Genomic DNA, 19,878 nt, shown 5'->3' with positions numbered 1-19,878 from the left:
TAAGATAAGTTGTTGCTTTTCATCTGATGTTAAATCAGAATCCTCCATAGTGATAGCAAGTTCCTCTACAATGTCAGGGTGCTCAGCACTTTCGGTCACGGTTACAGTGTGTTTGTGTGTCACATCTGTTTGTTTAGGCTTAACCGTAGGGGTATCTTTTCCGCCGACCTCAAAGCTTTCAATATACATATCATCAGAGAGTGGCTCCCAATAGCCAACCACTTGGTTACGTTTTATCTGCACAGAATTGTCAGAAGGATTCATGAGCTGATATACAGATTTACCACAAACAGATTTAACAACACACTTGGCGCCAACTAACTGTGTGTCCTCATACAAGGTTGGAACAGGTTCAATAATGCCGTATTGGGCCTTAACATTTCTACATTGAACAGGAAGTACAGTCTGTGTTCTGGGTGCCAATGATACATTACACACTGCCCGGACAGTTACCTTCTTTGCCTCTTTACCTACTAATGGAATAGAAGGGGAATCGGGGAACACTACATGATTTTCCTCAAACGATATCTTGGCCTTATGCGCTTTCAAGAAGTCTACACCAAGAATGATTTCGTGGTTCATAGTTTCCAGGATATAGAATGGATGTTCAAAATTCTGCTCTCCAATAGAAAGCGGCAGAACAACCTTGCCCATAACTCTAGTTACATGACCAGCAACACCTGAAATTAAGGGCACATCTGAATGGCCCAAAGGGAACTGATCTTGAGGAAAACACTGCGCGTATGTATTTCTAGTCATGCATGATATTAACGCACCCGTATCGAGTAACGCGAATCGTTTATCGGAGCCAATTTTTACCTGAACTAAATTGCTTCCGCCTGACATGGCAGAAACATTAGTCAGGTGTGGAACCGGAGATGTCTGATTTTCTAGTCATTGATTTGACAGGTGGATATCATTGACGGTGTTAGATCGGTTACGTTGGAAACACACTCTAGCAAAATGACCAAACTTACGACAATAGTTACATTCAATACCCCAGGCCGGACATGTTTGCCTACTTGTACACTCACCTCCACATCCACGGCACGGGTACATCATCATCGGAGGCCTAGTCGGTTGTGCTTGCTGCTGTCCTCGGCCTTGGTGTTGGCGCAGGAAAACTTGGGATCGCTGAGGGCGGAGCTGATTCTGTCCTGCGTTTGGTAGTTGTTGGGGCGTTGGCTGGGTGGCAGAGATGGTTGTCAGCTGATCTTTCAGGGCGGTTATCTGGGCTGTTAAATGTTTAATCGCCGAGTTGACTTCGGTGGAAGGTGTTTCGTCTTGTGTGTACGTTGATTGCGCTATCCGCGCTTGAGTCACCGCCTCGTCCACGGTCTTTGGGTGAGCCTTGATGACGTATGCTCGAATGTTGGGGCGTAGTCCTCTGATGAAGGCCTCCATCCTTTCCTCCGGTGACTTCTTCAGTTGACAGCACAGCTTTTCTATGTCCACCAGGTACTTCTCGACCGTTTCGTTCGTCTGTTGCTTTCGGTCGGCGAGCTCTGAGAGTCTAACCCATCGCATGCCTTCGTGGGGCTGATACTTTTTGAGAAACGCCTGCTTGAGTGTTGCAAAGGCGGCCTTAGTCTCCCCAGGGAGATCTCTATACCAGTAGCTAGCGGCACTTGAAAGATAGAGAGGAAAATTGCTGGCTTGTTGTGCTGCAGTCCAAGTCTTTTGAAGACCATATCTCTCGTACCGGTCAAGCCAAAGCTCGGGATCCTCCGAGTCATACCCAGTAAACTTTGGGAGGATAGATTCGATATGTGCTGTACATGCCATGGCTGATGAAAGCTGTTGCTTGGACTTCGATCGTGTGATCATGAAAGACTTGACGTAGAGAGAGCTACCCGGATTCTCCACCAAATATAACCCGACAGGTTATATGAATCGACACAAGAGGATGACTTGAGACAAAGTTGTACTGTAGTTGATGTGGTTTATTCGGCTGGCTCGATGTGCGGCTCTCTGCCCAATTGCCAGAACTCATAGGGATTTTATACATTTGCTGGACATTCCATTTTTCATCCATCATACAAGTTTCCTTGCCTTATTAGGTATTAGCTACTAGTCTTTGAATATTAATACAGCGTGCATGAATATGTTTGGTTCATTTGGATTTGAGGGTAGGGTTAGTCAAATTAATGAACACTGACTTTTCCTTATAAGGCCAGTGGGCTGCCTCATGACCCATCCGGTCCAGCCCTGCTTTCCTCCCCAAGGGCCTTGTGGTTCAACTAGTCATTCCTTAAGTGAGGCTCATTACTTGGAAAGTGGTTCTACTGTTGAAGGTCAATCCGTGCATTGAACTTAGGTAGCAATACAACATGTGCTATTGTAACCTGGTGATAATACCTTGAATATGGTTTCAAGATATCTGCAAATGGATTTCATATTTCAATATCATTGCTCAAAGATTTTAAAATACCAAACTTTTTAAAAGATATCTCTCGAAATAATTTGCGATGTCTGGAAATTATCAAGAGCTACCGCTTTAATACAAGTGAAGGTCACTTATGCGTACCATGCATGTTTGCTGCCTGCGTTAAAACAGGCCGAATTACAATAAGGCATGACCCAACCTATCAAAATAGATCAAAGATCTCCTTGCAAATTGAAAAAAGCTCCAACAGTGAAAAATCAATTGAAGAATTGAATCGTCAACCCCCCCAAAAAACCTCTTCGTCGGGATGCAAAAACTGTGTCATTTTTTGGAAACAAAGCGCTCCGTTTGCTCTCTCTCAATTTTATGCAAACTAGAACTGAAGAAAAATTGACATAAGGCTTCTTTCTCTTTCATAAAATCCTCGTAAGGGCTTACGGCTCCCGGGTACTCTTATATATACACATGTACTCGATTTGGTGCAAAGCAAGCCATGCAGGAACAAAGCTCGAACGATGGGAACATACATGTAAAATGACTTTAAAGTCTCCTTTTTTAACGTGTATAAGGACACTGTTAAATAACGTCAAAGGATGACGTTAGATGCAGGAGGTATGCTTTTTCGGTTTTGCCTTTTATTTTTGAAAAATTGCTGTCAATTTCCCAGTCTTTGGATGCATTCTGTGCATACAATTTCAGCTACATTTCTTTGTCTAAATCCCCCATTTTATCTAATTATAGGTACATGTATATTGTAGTTATTGTAAGACTTCACTGTAAATACCGATTGAATGTTATGTGCAACATCTACCCTTGCCTGTACAGCAATGGATGTGTACCATGTACATCTGTATGGAGTGTACCGTGTAAACATGTTTATTATTTGAAAAATGTTAACTATGAAAGTAATATTAGCTTCATTGATAAGTAACCAATTTTGGGGGGACTGGGGTGAATTGGTTTTCAATTTGTTTTCCCGCATGCCTAGGAATGCAGGTTTTAAGAAGTTGCACATTTTGATATGAATAACACCCCCACTTCATCTATAATTAGTCTGATTTGAAAGCAAACCTCTCATATGAAAGTGCACTCTGCCGTGTATCTAATATGTCCCTTGACATTTCGTTTGGCATCATCATCAGGATCGATTTCATGTATCAAATAGAATGTACACCAAATCTGAGCTCACAGGTCACTGCATTTTTCTCGTTATTGCACTAATTCATGCAAGAGCTGTCATTCAAAAGTCTAGTTACACGTGACAAAACTGTAGTTGGTTTATGGAGTGTGTATACATGTCTGTGAACTTGAAGTAACTCGATACTGTGTTGTTGAGAGATAACTTATAGACGATGATGAGTCTTCAGGAGATTAAAGAATTTCTTTTATATTCTTCTCCATTGGTGTCACACGGAGAGTATTTCCAGTTGCCAAGGCGTACTAAAAGCAAGGTCTAGCGCAAGACTTGTTTTTTTTTTCTGTCTGGTCTCAGTGTCCTTTCACCTCATTGAAAAGGTCATTCCAGATGGACTAAAAATTGTTGACTTATTGAAGGAGAAGAAAACAAACAATCAACGAGTGAATCCAAATGCATACATGTGCAAAACATAAAACGAACAACGCCTTTCAGATTACTTTAAAGATTAAAAGAAAACCTCAGTGAAGCGTGACTGTGAATTTATTAGAAACCTAAGGGGAAAAAAGTCCGTTCTCACGGGAACAAAAATACCACCTATGATTTATACGGTTAGAAAAGAATGAAGGTGTCAAAAAGCAACAAGTAAAGAAAAAGAATACAATTATATGTCAGGAAAGCATTTACAAATGAATCTCAAATTTGTAATGATAATGCATTCCCATGAAGAAGAGAGAAGCGAAGTAATCAACTGCATTAAGAAACAGATACGGGCGATTCACAATGGTGCGCGTCCAATTGCAAGAGTTTGCAACGCGTTGGCCAATCACAAGCCTTGAAATCTGTCAACCCTTTTCAAACGCGAATTAACTCGACAGATTTTGTGTATTGTGGTTGGCCGACGCGTTGCAAACACTCAGAGGCGCACTTTTGTGAATCGCCCGTATTAATCATCAAAACTATAACCCCGTCTCTATACATTTTTTCGGATCCGATACATTAGTGCATGGTGATCAGCAGAGGGCGCAAGTTGCAGTTACGGGGCCAGAGCGAGAAAGCACTTGGCTGGTTCAGTCGTTCAGTGCACGGAGTGAACTTTTGAAATTAGTTAAGCCGTCGGAACAAGTCGCGTGCGACTTTGCAAAAATTCTAGTATGTGATCTCTTGACCATTTCATGGGATGCTTCAATAATTTATCTCAGGCTGGGTTTCATATTTCCAACGTGCATATAATCTGCATTCGTGTATTACAGCTCCAGCAATAAAGATCCGTTGTAACCGTTGAAGCACACTTTGCTAGAAATTGAGACCCTTCTATAGCTCTACAGATCGATGTCCCTGGAAGCCATTTGCGTTTCCCAGGAGATGTGTAGCTCACTCACTCCTGCATGGAGTTTAGTTTCAGTACTAACATGTTAAATAAAAGCATTTGTACAGCTATCTCATCGTGGAATTCCTCGAAAAAAATTGGGCATTTCGATCGGCAGGGAGTGAAATGCATAGTTCCGTCTAAATGTTATCTGAATCAATATCATTTGTGACCCGATATAAAGTGGTTTTAACTTGGGCATTTAAACTGATTTCTATTTGATTTTGGCATGACTTTTTTTATTCGGGAAATAATTTTCAATTGGGAGAGATAGGCCTATTTTCTTCGAAAAGGGACCTTGGCACAACGAAAGCATTTTGAGAAAGGCTTTTCGAAAATGTGTCTCAATGGTAATAATAATGAAATCATTTTGGAAACATTTTTGAACACATGGTATGCTGTCAATGAAGTTTGAGATGTCAAGGTGTACCACCAATCTAGAAGCATGGCATTCCAAATCTTCATTCTCAAACAAAAATTAGGGGGGGGAGAAGTTCATATGTTATATATTGTTTGCACAAATTTCGTCTCGTTTTGCATCTGTTAGGTGCACTATTCAATCAAACCGATCCAGTACGTGACATTCCAGCTGAACTCCAGGCATCCAAGACAGAGGATGGGGACGAATCGAAGACGCCGTCCGCAATTTTGCCGCTAGCGCCTGCCGCCTTCCTTCGCTATATAGCGGGCGCGTGTCCCACTGTAGCCCGTGGGACCGCTAATTCTTGGGTGGGAAAATGTGACCTCGTCTAATCGACCGTACCGCAAAGGCTTTGGGAGTGTATCAGAGAGAGTAGGCCTAGGCAATGATTTTTCTCGGAAGCACCACAGTTCTTTTCAATTTCGTGTTGTCATATCATATCACGTAGCGTTCCACCGAACTGTTAAGGAATAAGAACCAAACGATCGCGAATGACGATTTGAAACCGATGACTGTTCCCAAAGATGTCACATTCCCGTTGGTTATGAAGAGGCCACCCTGTGTTTACAAACATCACGTACCAGTAACTTTCAGAAATTGAATGTACATGTGGCGGACACTGTAAAAAATATTTTATGCTTTTCGAAGATTGATAATCTAACTTTTGAGGCACACTTAGCAATTTGGGGAGTATTCTGGAAAACTACTGCGATACATAGGCCTGAAGGAGAATAAGTGGTAACGGTGAGTCACACTTCCAAGTCACAAGGGGAGCCTTCCAATGAGGCTCTCCATAGTACCACCATGACGGACGGAACAGAGTAGACTATCCCTTCTTCCATGGATCGACAAATTCCGCCCAAGTTTTCCACAGAATCGTTCAATTACCTTGGTTCTGCATGCATGACCCCTGCACATGAATCTATGCAAATAATTAACTGCATCTGCATGTCGTCGAAAGTTCGCGCTCCAATTATTTTATTGAACTCTTTTTTTCTTTCTATTTTCTTTCTTTTTTCTCCGTTCTCTTACACAGCCCGGCGGTCGTGGCGCCGACTCAAGCTGAAACTGCAGACGTTGCACATACAATTCGATATTTTGCCAGACGTAGTTTTTCAGCTGCCAGAAAATCGATGTCAAACGGCAATTTTTTGGCCGATCATGTATGTATTTTTAACGACGTTTCGAGAAATGTGTCTATACAAGCCCAAGCCAACCCGCAAACTGACAAGATCTGTGCATGCCCTGACAGCTTCAGACTTCGCTGTTATACATATTTTGGGAGAGGATTGAAAATGAAACATTTCCCTGATTATCTGCAAAGCCACGCACTTGCCATGTTTATGCTAACGATGGAAATATTTGCCGGAGCATTTGTTTCAAATTATATACCTCACCTGCTGTTGTATTTGATGCGAAATTCTACCAACCTTTGGCAGCTGTTTTGTTTTGTTTTGTTTTCTTGAAAGCATTTTTAAAAAATACAGCACGTTTACAATTTTGACCAGTGTTGGGTATTGTCACTATAGTTCTAATGGGCAGGCTGCATTGCCATCGTTCAACGTAAGTTAGGAAGAAACCTATAAAAGCTGCTACATTCCAAGATGCCGAAATAAGCCACTTGCGTGTTAAATTTGAATAAAATCTGGTGCACTGAGTTATCTGACTGCATGTAAACATGACGATGTGAATTCCCAGACTAAAACACTGTTGCCATACCTCGTGATTCGGAGCAAGCTTTCGCATAGCGACCACCATCTCTTGAATGGACTTGTTCCTTTGTGCCCTTCTTATCCATTGAGAACAGTGTGCTTGTTGCAAGGCGTCTCTTATGTAACTAAGCAAAAGCTTGCCCCGAATCACGAGGTATAGCAAAAGTGGTTTTAGTAAGGAGGATTCAAGTTATGTTCACGTGAATTTAAAGAACCGAGTGTACCAGATTTGGGTGAAAGTTAACTCGCAAAAGGCTTGTTGGCAGTTTATACACTTGAAAACCGCAAAACCTTCCTCAGACAGAGAAAAATACATATGATGTCAGTGCAGTCATGTCGGTCTAATTGCCACCGCATGAACTGGTGTTTATATACTTGGCCTTTTTGCCCCATCTGACTAGGTTGCTATGCATTGCAACACGTAGTTCACCGCATATCAAGAGACTCAAAACCTTTATACATGTGCAGTCGCCAATATAATCATTTCATTCGACGTCAGCCAGTTGAAAAATGAAAAGGCACCGCTATTTGTCACGCATCACAGCAAATTAACGATTGGCATGGCAACGCTACCGGTACGTAGGAACTGCATAATTATGGGAGAATACTTGCAGTAGGTAGTTCATGGTCGGTGTAATTATTTTAGTGAAATGAAATAACCGCGGGAGTGCTCAAGTAGTGGAAACACAAAATAAGTACCTGAGAAATTTCACAAGTGCCTGTCATTAACTTAGGAGAGGATAAGGAGGAAGGAAAAGTCTCTGCCAGCTAAACATCTCATAATATTGCCTTTTAAAAAAGTATATTTATATTTGCACGACTTTTATAGTTCGGTTTAGCCTTGAGATTGTTTCAAGCATTTTGTTCGAGTGGCAGTGACATGAAATTGACTAGTTCCATTGTGTGGTTTTGTTGTGGATAAATGCTTTGGCATATTCGACGATGAAAATGACAGGAACAGTGGCGCAGTCCAGAGGGTCAGACTTGCAACAATCCCCCTCTTGCCCCACTGCCTCTGAGATGTCACAGAACAGGAATAACATTACATGCCCAAGATGTGTTTTGCAACGGGCGCGGTTCTACAGGGGACTGGGGGTTCCAATTTTTTGTGTAGCACAGCGCAGTAGCAAAAGTTAAAAGCTGATGTCATGTACAAAAGGTCTAGACCCCCCCCCAAAAAAAACCCCTGGTGCTAGAACCGCGTCTATTCTGCAACTGCATTTCAATGTATGGAAGCAAACAGAAACTTCGAGACTGGTTGATTTTGTCGGAGATTCCAACAGCAGCAGCACTAGCACCGGAACCAGCTCTCCCTCCAAAAAGAATCAAGGTCTTCCGGCTAATGTGAGGGGAAGGCAAAGTACCCATCAGCAGTGAACTGACAATCAACGGTGAAAGGATCACAGGTATTTTCGAGCAAAGTGCTGATTTTTTCCCCTTTCCCTCTTTCTTTTTCTCTTTACCCCCCCCCCATTTTCTCAGTATGGGACGCACCCCCTTGCCCTGGCCCCCACGTCTCCTGTGTGCTTGTGAGGCGTTGAACCATGGTTGAACTTCAGCATAGTCGTGGATTTTCACCCTTTCTTTCCCTTATAACCCCCGTCACTCAACTCCCATTACTTCTATCCCGTGTAAAGCCCCAATGAATGCCAACGAGCCTGAGAAACTCAACACTCCCCTGACCTCTCTTGGCGGGAGTGATCTCTCAGCTTTCCAGTGTAATTTCCACCCTCATCGTCATGCGTAGGACGACAAAAAAGTAACGATTACTCCCGATCGGCTGTGTCATATTGCCCAATCAGCCGACGACACCACACAGAATCCTGGACCCGCTAGCAGCCGTTGTTGAGTGGATCGAGGAGGCCCTGGGAAGAATATCTGATATGCCATGAATATTATCAGGCTGTATTTCTTCTGTGATTGAAGTAAACTGTCTGTGAGCGTGCTGTAACATCAACAGTCTGGTATTGCAAAAGCAGATCAGTTTCTATACATACAAAGTCTGTTTAGTGAAAGCCTCTGAATAGCACAATAAGTTACCAGCCAAAAAAAAATTACTGTGTACTCGGGTTCCCAGCTGATGTTTGCTTATACGACTGAATTAACAGTCCCGCTAAACCAATCCTTGTTCTGCATCGCATATTGTCAAGCAGAATAACTTCGGTTCTCACATTTTTCACCTGGACAAAAAAAGTTGAACTGACAATCGGTCGTTGCTATCGCCTGACTAAACCGTACCGTTAGCTAAAATCTTCCAAGCCTAGACAATAAGGCGCCACGCCTTCTAAGGTGAGTGCTGCTGCTGCTTTAGTGTCATCATATGGAGCTAATAGCTCCATGGTGTCATAGAAACAGAATTTTTAAGGGTAGAGGACTATCCACTCTGTGCAACTTGTCATGTTTCGGTACCTTTTTTAAAATTAATCCATTTTACCCCTCCCCAAGACCCCATGATTCCAAGTGAATACTCGTTCTGTACTACATACGCAGAGTTTTGTGAGGTAAGTGAATTGTTTCCGACCCCGGAAGTCGGTGCATCCTGGATTGTGCCATAAGTTTCCTCCAATCACTTAACACCTGTTTTGGAATAGTCGATTAGTAAAAGGTAGTTTCAAATATCACGAAAGGCAGGGGGAAATATAAATCCAAACTACCTTTTTTTCTTTGGCATAGTTACGGTAACTGTACATTGAATTGAGAATTAAACATTACAAAAAATCATGTGGCAATTCTCTTCGCTGAAATAATTTCTTAACGGGCTCCAAAATAGTAACATATACCATCCTGCAAGTGTCGTTTGCGTCAAGAAAGTGCCCACCCCTATAAAGCACTATGTTGACTTCCAGGACTTCATACTCCAGGCGTGCACACACTAACCCATTGTGATGTGCAACGCATACGATATGTTGCGCATCCACAGTTAACGAACACTGCACGGCAACGGTGTGTAAAATTGTTGCAGGTTGCTCTGTATTTCCTATCAAAAGCAGCGATTTCTGCCGGAGTTTTTGAAGATAAACCGATTAGTCTGGAATGGAGGAGGAGCTGGACGAAGGGGATATATCAAAAGTTCGTATTCTGGAGAGCTTGCGCATAAATATCGGTGAGCATTTCAGCTTTTTTGGGGGTGTTTGTAACGTCGACTGTCGATGTCAGAGCATGGTCAAAGTCATGCTGCTCACAAGAGTATTGTCATTAACGTGTGCCGTACTTGTGTGGCACCGTTACTGAGCTTACACTAATAAGAAGTAGGCCTAGGATATCTGTATGGTTGTGCGCTTACGGTACCGTTTAGCCACCTTTATTAGCTCTTGATGTAGGCTTCTAAAGTTCTAGATAGGCGAACTGAACAAAGTTGTATATGGACTAACCGGATTTTTGGAAAGAGTTCCAAACTTCCATGTACGGACGCCACGTGACACCCTGTGCACAAACCCTACGGGACTGGTCTGAAACATTTTCAGTGTTTTCTAATAGAGCGACTTGGTTTTTTTCCCTCCTAAATTGAACTTTTCTTGACATGTTTTTGCCTTCTCACGACTAATAAGTAATAGGTCACTGTAAGGAATAATTACTGGTGTCAGTATATGGAACTCTTCCGTACTTTTTCGCATTGTAAGTTTTGTGTGAATCAATGAGAAAATACAGGAATTTTTTCTGTGTCATGAGTTGTTTTTTTTCTCAGTTACAGACATGACAGACCTAGACGTGTACAGAGGCCTCCGTTATGTTGTATGCAATTGGTCGATCTACCATGTCAACACAATTGCCCAAATTCTTTGTGTGATAGGTCGATTTTGTATAATTGAAATCTCCAAGTTTACTGCCCATTTTTGAAATGATCTTCACAATCAAGAAATAGAAAGAAAAGGCTGATGGTGAATTTTTCGACAAATCATGCACTAAGATCTAGGGATTGGTACTTCCAGAACTGTAACGTGTAAGGCTATCTGTAAGGTTTGTATAAACCTTACAGTTCTGAATGTAGGAATCGCACAAATCAGTTGATTGCACCCAGCATTTTGGCTCAGTGTATGCTACATATTCAGCACATAGCATCATGGTGGTAGGAAAACATCATGGAGGCTTTGCAACTAAAACTTTCTTGGGCTAAAAAATTTGTGTAAAATTGTACTTAGTAGAAAGGAAATAAACAAAACTATGTGGCCTGCAGACAATTTCATTGGGAAATCTTGTTGGCAGAAACCTTCAATTGCTCCCTGACGTCTGCATGTGACCCTAACAGTCATAATGTTCCTAGCTTCATAACCTGCTGTCAAGTCTGGGAAGAGTGACGCCAGTAATTATTCCCAAGAGTGACTTATTTGCCATCAGAAAGCAGGATCATGTCCAGAAAAGTTCAATATAGGAGGGAAAACACCAAGTCATTCACTAAGGAAACACTGTTACGAACAAATTTATACGAACATAATTTTAAACAAGATGTAATATGCAGCTTGGTCTTGGTGGTGGTTCCACTAGGCCAGGAGTTGAGAAGAACACCATAGTTTGGGCAGACATTCCCATCCTCTCAAGAGTGAAGAGAGTCCAATGAAATACATCTTTTTATGTGTAGGCTACGTGTTTACACTGCCTATTGCATGTATTGTACGTGTATGCCATACATTGTTACCACACAATGAAATAGTAATCTAACACACATTAAACAAAACATTGGGTGTCACCATTTCATGTCAGTTGTTTTCACACAGTTGCAAATGTTCTGTAGAAAACCCCTCTGTGTTTGTGAATTTAACTTGGAAGCCAATTTTGCAGTTTAATCTAGGAGTTAATTCATCTGGATGTTGTATTCAAGAAAAAAAAATGTCAAAGATGGTTTTTATTAAAAAAAAAACAAAAATGAAGATCTCCCTGATACAAGGTACATGTACACATGTACATGCACATCTTGAAATCATCTGGTTTGGTGTTCCATTTGGATAGTTTGCTAATTGATGGTAGGTACATGTAATTCTTCATGCAACACAAAATGGCAATCCCATAATGTTTTGTACATTTCATAGGTGTTCTTGTAAGTTGTACTAAATGCTAATGTGTACATGATGTACATGTATGTACATGTAGGCCTACAGACTAAAAGTTCAGTGAACTCCATGATTGGACAGCTAAATTATTAAGGCCACAAGAATCCATTCTAATGCGTTTCTCGGGCAAGGGAACACCAAGAATATGAAAGCACCAACTTTTTCAGTCTCAATTTGGGAATTATGCACCAGTCTCCTCCCCAAGAAAGCACATGAAAAAAGAAAAATATATCAACCCTGATCAACATCAAAAACCCCCATCCCCTCAAGCATAGGGAATATTATTAGAATCAGATCATCTCATAATTTAGACTAGTAGGAAGATGCGAAACTGAAAAACCAACTCCTTTTTACCAGTACTAATAAACAAAGAGGCTTTTTCATTGAGGTCATTGCCCACAGTGCACCAGGCAGTTCATGGCAAATCCTGGATCTGTTTATTATCTCTTCACTTCCGACTTTACTTGTGTACATGGCATGCAAAATGTGTGGATTGTACACACACTGCTTGTGCTGAACCTACATGTAATGATGATTAACACTGCAGACAAGAGTAATGCATCACTTTGTTCCAAGGTCATGTCTGGAGTGCACTGTCCTACTGTGCAAATCGCATTTGGCGGGACTGTGAGGAATATTTTAAATCCTGTGAATATCTTAACAAATTCTACAGGGTTTCACTGTACAGTTACCTAAAGGTCGCTACATGCCTCTGGTACATCCACACATAGAAAGTACTCAGTACAAAGATACATATTTTGAAATACAGCTTCATGGAATTGTGAAATAAGTCAGAGCCAATGTTTGTGACAATCTGAGGGCATACGTGTGTTTCCAAATTGTATCATGTCAGGAAAAAACTTTCCCCTTTTTTACGGATATGCGCAGCTTCCAACTACAATGTAAGTGGCATTGTTGATAGCTGTTTGACTAATTTCAACATTATTTAGCAAATATCAAAATTGAGGTACATGTAGATGTTGTCTGTGGATGTACCAATAATTTGCGTGGTCGTAGGCATGTCCATGTACATGTACATGTTTCTATTATAACAGCCTTGTACCCTGTCAGTAGACTGTAGCACCCTGCTGAATACAGTGGTATCCAACAGGTTGAGCAAACAGGTGTTGACTAACTTGTGGTTTACCCAAACACTGTTCCCAAAGTTAAAGTGTAAAGTACCTGGTACTGGAAATTAAATAGGTATCATACATGTACATGTATGAACCTCTATTACTGATGAACTTGGACATGGGTCCTACATGTAGGTCAATTTAAATATTTACAAATGCACAGTCAACACACCTGGGGCACTACATGTACACATTGCTGTAGACAGTGTGGCCAATCACTGGGGAACTGGGTACAGTTTCAGAATTGCCATGGTTCATGGCAACCCCTGAATACATGTTATCTTAAAAGCTGCCACACTGTAGGTGTTTCCTCACTTGCAAGGTCAGGTCACCTGTCTACTGTGTGTTCTGCACCCAAAGAGTCTTGAACCTTGGCCCACCTGTTTTCTTGCCAAGTTGTGACCAAAGAGCTTGACCTCAACCCTATACAAAGGGATGGCACCCTCCCCGTTACATTCTGTGAGCATGATTCACATGAAGGGCAAGACAGGGGTGTGAGTGCACAGAATGTGGCACTTCTATACCAATTTTGTTCACAGAATATTATTACATGCACATATAGTACATGTACTGTACATGTACATGAAGGCATGTATTGTTGGGCTATAACAACCTGCCCAGTCCAATGTGTCACTCCACCATTTCCATGTATTAACTACATGTATGTGTATCTGTTCGTTATGTTACCTAATCTGGCAGTACAGTACTAGTACACATGTACATGCACATGTAGGAGATACCAGTATGATACATACATGTATATGACATGGTCTACATGTCAACCAACTTCCAAGAACTTTTTGGTTTCATTTTCTTGTTTGGTGACCAGACCTAAATCTGGTCACTGGTTAGTGGCACATACAGATGTACATGTACATTTGCCAGGTATGAATTCTGTCCTCGGCTAATACAGCACATGTTTCAGTGTTTGTCTACCTTTCGTCATGTTGATTGAATTTCTCTGAAGTGAAATATCTGAACATCAATAAATTGATTGCTTCCTCGCACTGATGCGACAGCGCACTGCGCACTTCCCTTCTCCAATTCCATATAAGTGGTGCCAGCTTGCACATGTACAGGCCCATATTTTCAAATCAAATTGAGCAAGGCTGTGAAAACATTGGTACCATTGTAGTCTCTGCATACTGTACAGTTCCCCCCATGTTTTTGTTCCTAGTTTTTCTTTTTGAAAAATGGGAAGCTGAGAATGCAAATTGAATCTTCCCCACTCAATCATGCTGCATGAACTTTCAAATCAAATTTTTTGGAGGCTGTAAAAACTACACAAGTGGTTTGTTTCCCTAAAAACTTGAAGCACTCCGCGACAGTTCTTCATTACTAAACGTCGGTGTTATGTTGTTAAAGCTTTTTTCCTGTAGAACTTTGAACTTGTAAATCAAATCTGAATGGCTTGCTCCACCAGATAACTGTGGCAGTGTCAATATTTGTTGTGTTTCACAGTTGTTAGCATTATGAACTCGGATACAAATGATCAGGAGAAAGGAAATGAAATTCAAAATAAAAAGTTAAAGGCTAACAGCACCCGATATTGTTCCCATAACATTTCCTGTGTAACTAGTGGATGCCAGTTCTTTGAGTGAACTGTTTGCACTTCATATCTAATACTTGAGGTTTGTATTTCAGCTTTGGATCCAGCAATTACAGAAGGGAGGGGGCATGGGATCCCCTTGGGCTTCCAATGTGTGTGACATGTACTACAAACACATAAAGCCATGTACAGTCTGCTTTATGCATGCAGCAATACTTGCTTGCAGCACTGTGTGACGTGCGTGTGCTGAACGATTGCAAACTAACAGAGCCATCGTTCAAAACTATTTCGCTGGGAGAATCAGAAATGATTCTATCATTCCTGTTAGGTAGGCCTAATGTTTGATTCTTTTCGTTTCATTTTTCTCACAAATGGCAAAGTATAATTATAAAGGAAACTCATGCCGAGGAGTGTTATACAGATGATTTCAGGCGTGCAATTATCAGACCTGCCAACTAGTACAATTTTGGCATATTCTGTACGAAAAATTGATGAAAATACGACCGTACATTTTTATCACCGTAAAATACGGATTTCAATAATTTTGACACGGACAGAAAAAAGAGGGTGCTGTGTGAAATCTAAGCTAAAATAGCTAAAGCAGCTGCAAGTAAGACTGAGCCACATGTTACATGGTTCGATATCGCGAACTCGTAAAGTAGCACTGCAGTCCTGTCAGACTCTCTCACAAACAAAATATACACCCAAGCCACAGCCAGGCCATGGCAGCAATGTGCACACCAACTGACCAAAATGAACTGTTGCGTAAATGCAAGAAAGCAACTGCTGTGAGCAACACCAGGAAATTATAAGGTCCATTCAAGCCCACACGAGTAAAGTATTAATGTTCAAATAGTATGTACACTGTAGTCATGCAAGGTACTTGTAAGCTTGTCTTTCCTGTTTGTTTGGGAAAATACAATTTTTTACTGAAAAATACACATTTTGGAACTTCCGAATACACTTTTGCGATTCTAAAGGTTGGCAGGTCTGAATTATTTGCACTTCTCGATAGGCTTGCGATGGTGTGGGACTGGAGTCACAAGCCTTCAAACGAAAGGAGTGGTATAGGCCCCCTACTTCAGTTTTCAATATTCATGGCATGTCGTAAATTGGCCTGGCATATGAATTTGCGAATGATGTGAACATTATTATTGCAGAAATTTTTACATACATGTGTATGTATATCAAGACATGTTTTTAACACAGTTTGAGACAACTTTTGAAAGCTTTCATCCCTGTTCAGGCTATTATGTTAGCACAAAAAATTGACCAAACAAAATTCTGACCTACTGACACTATTTTTGAGAGGCATGTAGTCTGAAGCAGAAGTGGCCTAAACAGTGAACGGAAATAGTGTGCATGTGCGGTATCACACTGTACCATGTGCTATGCTATACCAATACTATAACCCACCAGTCTACTCTGTTCATGGCGTTCACGGACACTTATCGCCCTGTTGCATGAGCATCACGTTTCAAAAACACATCCACAAGGACTCAGTTTTTGCGATCTTGTATTTATTATCGCAAAAAGCATTATATAACTCTGATCTAAGTTTTAAAATGTACATGTAGGCTTCTTCTGAATTTTTCACTATCCCACCGGGCAACCAAGGAACCAAGTTTAGGTAGCCCGGAGCATTTTTCGCTAGAATTTGTACGCCGGGCTAGTACTATTTCAAGGCCTGCATGTACATGTACATGTATTACAATGAATTGTGAAAAAAGGGAACACAAATTAAAGTTAACAATAAATTCACACTTTCAAAGCAGACAGTAAAGTCAGCATGTGGTACCATGGAATTTCCTGCTATACATGTATGATCTTGCATGGGCTTTAGAAAAATAAACAGGAAACAAGTTTCCACCAATTTCTGATTTCCGTTTGCATTGTATACTGTTCTGCATGTACATGTATATATGGCAGGGCATCTCACTGCTCAGTGGGTGTGATGTGTACATACCTAGTGTACATGTAAATCCCATGCAGAGCAGTGTACAGCTGTGTTGTGTTAATAAACTGTGTGTCATGAACAGTCCCTCCCACTGGAACACTCACCTGATTGACCTGTCAATAGTTTACTTAATTGATTGATTTGTCTAAGAGGATAGCAGCCAGCATTAATTAAGTGCTGGCAATGGGGCTATAATCCCATTTAATGATCACAGGGGATTGGAGCCCAAATCCTGTTTGCCTTCTGGCTGTGGGAGTGAATGGCAAGGGCTTCAGGCCTGGATTTACTGGAGGTTTTGTGTTGTTTGCATCTGCCCATCAACTGATAGAATCCCATCATACAGTGTACATGTGTGCCTACTGGGTGCAGACCACTAATTCAAGTGAGAATTTCTGACCAGCTCATTAGCATTAAAAGTGCCCCCACAGTTTCTTTTGAAAAAGGAGATTGTTTGCCCCCCCCCAAATGGTGAGATTGTGTAAGTCGTTGCCAGGATCAACTCCCTGGGTCTTTGAGCTTTCTTATGAGGGCAGAAGGGCTGAAAACTATGGTTGAAAAATGGTCCTAAGTGCCCGAGAAAGTTGAGGGTTGCCACTTGAAAAATGGCTGCAATCAGACTTCGGAAAAATCACTTTTTGGGGGTGATTTTGTTTTGTGGGAATAATTAAAAATGTAATTGGTTAACCCACAAAAAATTGAAAAGAAATTGAAAGATAAGTTTGAGTTTCAGAAATCTCAGGGATGTTGGCGTGCATGCTATTGGGCCCTGAACGGTGCTGATTTTACACTGTTTTCAATGGGACTTGAATTAGTGGACTGGACCCTATAACACAGTACCTGGTAACCTGACTCCTCTTCTCTTTCTCAGGGGCATGTGTTTTCATTAATTTGTAGGTTAGGGAAATCTTTGGTATGGTAGATATGTATGGTATGTCTGGACCTTTGAGGTTAAAAGATTCAATAAAATAAAAAAAAACAATTGAAAAGAAATTGAAAACCCAGATACATGTAGTATGGAGATACGCCATATTTCTGTCTCAATTTTTTGTAGGTTTTATTTCAAATCCTTTTGATTCTTTAAGGGCAATGGTGGTGGAATGATTTTCAAAGTTTGGGTAGTGTTTGTTTGACCATCAGACATCAACCAATAAAGAACCTGCCAAAAGTGTGTGTGGGAGGAGGACATTACCTCCAAGTTGAAAAAGTGTGGTCAACATTACCCCTCCCCCCTTGAGGAGGCTCAGGTGTATTTTTCAGGATTTAGGAAAGAATAACCCAGCCATTCCTGCTTAATGTGCTACTCTTTGCATGTTCCCATACTGCAAATTTTATCTACCACTGGTCTTGTTCTTGATTGCCTGGAATTCACCAGATTTTGTTGGATTCAGTATTAAAGGTTCCTGACCAAACAAATGCTAAGCAAACTTATTGTTAACAAAATTGAAAATCCCTGCTCTGCAAAGCCAACCTACAAAAAAAAAATGGAGCTTGTTTTAAGAATCATCATGTCTCTGCATGGAGGGTTAGTACATGTATGCTGGGGGCACATTGTCAGTATTTCCACAGGCCTGTAGGCTTTACACAGCTAGGCATACATGCAAAAGAGCCACCTGACCCTGTTTCCTTGTCTAATAGCTTCTCCTGTCAGCTTTCCCTTGGTAGTACATGTACATTAAGTGCATTAAGGGCACTTTGCAAAATGACAGCACATGATGAAGTACCTAATAACAGTAATGGCACACGTCCAATTTTCATTCAGGAAGGCTGAAAGCCACCTTTTTATTGTCATTGGGATTAAATATTGATATAATGGTACACTGTAATGAGGGCCCTAGATACATGTACAGTGTACATGTAGATATACCGTTATGTAAATATTAGTTGTCTCAGACCTCAGCTATGGATGCAGAGTGCAGTATGTTCACAAGTAAGAATTGCTGTGAAGTAACTTTAGAGTTACCGTACCTACACACTGTATTTTGAGCATCTTTCTACTGTAACTTTTTGTTGTCCCCTAGTGACATTTTATGCCACAGATAACATTTCACAAATCCAGTCTTTCCCTTTAAAGGAGCATGATCACGCAGGCACTTCTACCGTGCTCCTCAACACTCCTAAAGGAGCGTGAAAATCGTGCCCCTGAAAAAATCTACGGGCACTTTACAAATAACAAACGATATGGCAAACACAGCGGATAACATTAAGGACTGTGATTCCTTTGTAACTTACGATTTCACATTTATCATATGTACGGTTATCATTTTTCATATGTCGGCCTATCATTATTGTATGAATATTTTACATTCATTGCATCGCGAGTGCAGCATTTGCAAGTGTAAAAATTCTGGTTTAAATAAAAAAACAAACACTGAAGTGATATACATGTATGTATCCTAAACCCATGTCTAACTGAACTAAAACTAAATCAATTTGCCCCAAGAACATTATAAACCATCAGAGAAAGTTGAAACAATATAGGCCCCCAGGGTACAAACAATCATTTGACCTCATTTTCCACCTCTTTTAATTGGTTTATTTTAAGGAGAGATTTGAGGAGAGCGATTTATTGCTCTCCTGGAAAATGGACTGACGAATCCTTTAAAATCAACAGTGGAGGGTTTTGAGGGATTAAGGAAGGTGAATCCCAGTCGGTACTACATGTACGTGTACATGACTCGTCAGCCAGAATAGCATGCTCTGTACAGAGATGTGTTACTGGTTTTTTGCACAGAAGAGGGATTTTGAAGGTTCAGGTGGGCTCATCAGTTCCTTGAGATGACCTTTCAGAATCTCACAGGTTGGTTTGGAACACAGCACCATTTTAAGCCTGCATGTGTAGGCCCACTCCAGCATGTCCAAACATAAGGTATTGTACTTTAATTACATCACAGTGGTAGGAAATCTGATGACTGATCTGTTAAACACGTGAGGGAGGGGAAGCTTTTGTGGGGCATGTGCTTTGTTGTTGCATCACACAGAATTGAATTAAGGGCCGAACCGTAAAAGACCTGTGCGCTGAAAGCGGAAAGTTGTCCCGAGTAAATTGTGTTTGATTGTTGGGGAGGTTTAATATATTGCCCTCCTGCGCGCCGCCACTCTGTACACGTGTCAGAGCTTGCCCATGGCATTTGGCGGACGACCGAGGAAAGGCACGATCTTAACACCAGACGA

At 41.1% G+C, this 19,878-nt stretch overlaps 2 protein-coding genes across 3 annotated transcripts in view; one reads left to right on the top strand and one right to left on the bottom strand.

Moving 5' to 3' along the window:
• Positions 1-894: 894 nt before the first annotated feature.
• On the bottom strand, positions 895-2,354 carry LOC147796811 (uncharacterized). Its single transcript, XM_087146035.1, has one exon. It carries the CDS (start codon positions 1,825-1,827, stop codon positions 895-897), a length of 933 nt encoding a protein of 310 aa, XP_087002161.1. The 5' UTR covers positions 1,828-2,354.
• Positions 2,355-9,917: 7,563 nt separating this feature from the next.
• Positions 9,918-19,878, top strand: part of LOC110985346 (ras GTPase-activating protein 3-like) — a 79,423-nt gene continuing 69,462 nt past the window's right edge. Inside the window, exon 1 of one of the 2 annotated variants that reach the window (XR_015427670.1) lies at positions 9,918-10,126. Coding sequence is in view for 1 of the 2 variants with exons in the window: in XM_022246313.2 (XP_022102005.2) it covers positions 10,057-10,126 (70 nt within the window). In the remaining variant the exon portion in view is untranslated. The remainder of the gene's footprint in view (positions 10,127-19,878) is intronic. The other variant, XM_022246313.2, reaches the window with a different exon arrangement.

Source organism: Acanthaster planci, linkage group LG14 (genome assembly GCF_054643075.1).
Source record: "Acanthaster planci isolate LZ-2023a linkage group LG14, COTS_SCS, whole genome shotgun sequence".
Classification (NCBI taxonomy): domain Eukaryota; kingdom Metazoa; phylum Echinodermata; class Asteroidea; order Valvatida; family Acanthasteridae; genus Acanthaster; species Acanthaster planci.
Note: the sequence above shows the minus strand (reverse complement) of the source record. Positions and strands in the feature narration are given on the sequence as shown.

Bases quoted from the DNA above. Each gene is read 5' to 3' on its own strand.
- LOC147796811 (XM_087146035.1), bottom strand. From the start codon at position 1,827: ATGATCACACGATCGAAGTCCAAGCAACAGCTTTCATCAGCCATGGCA.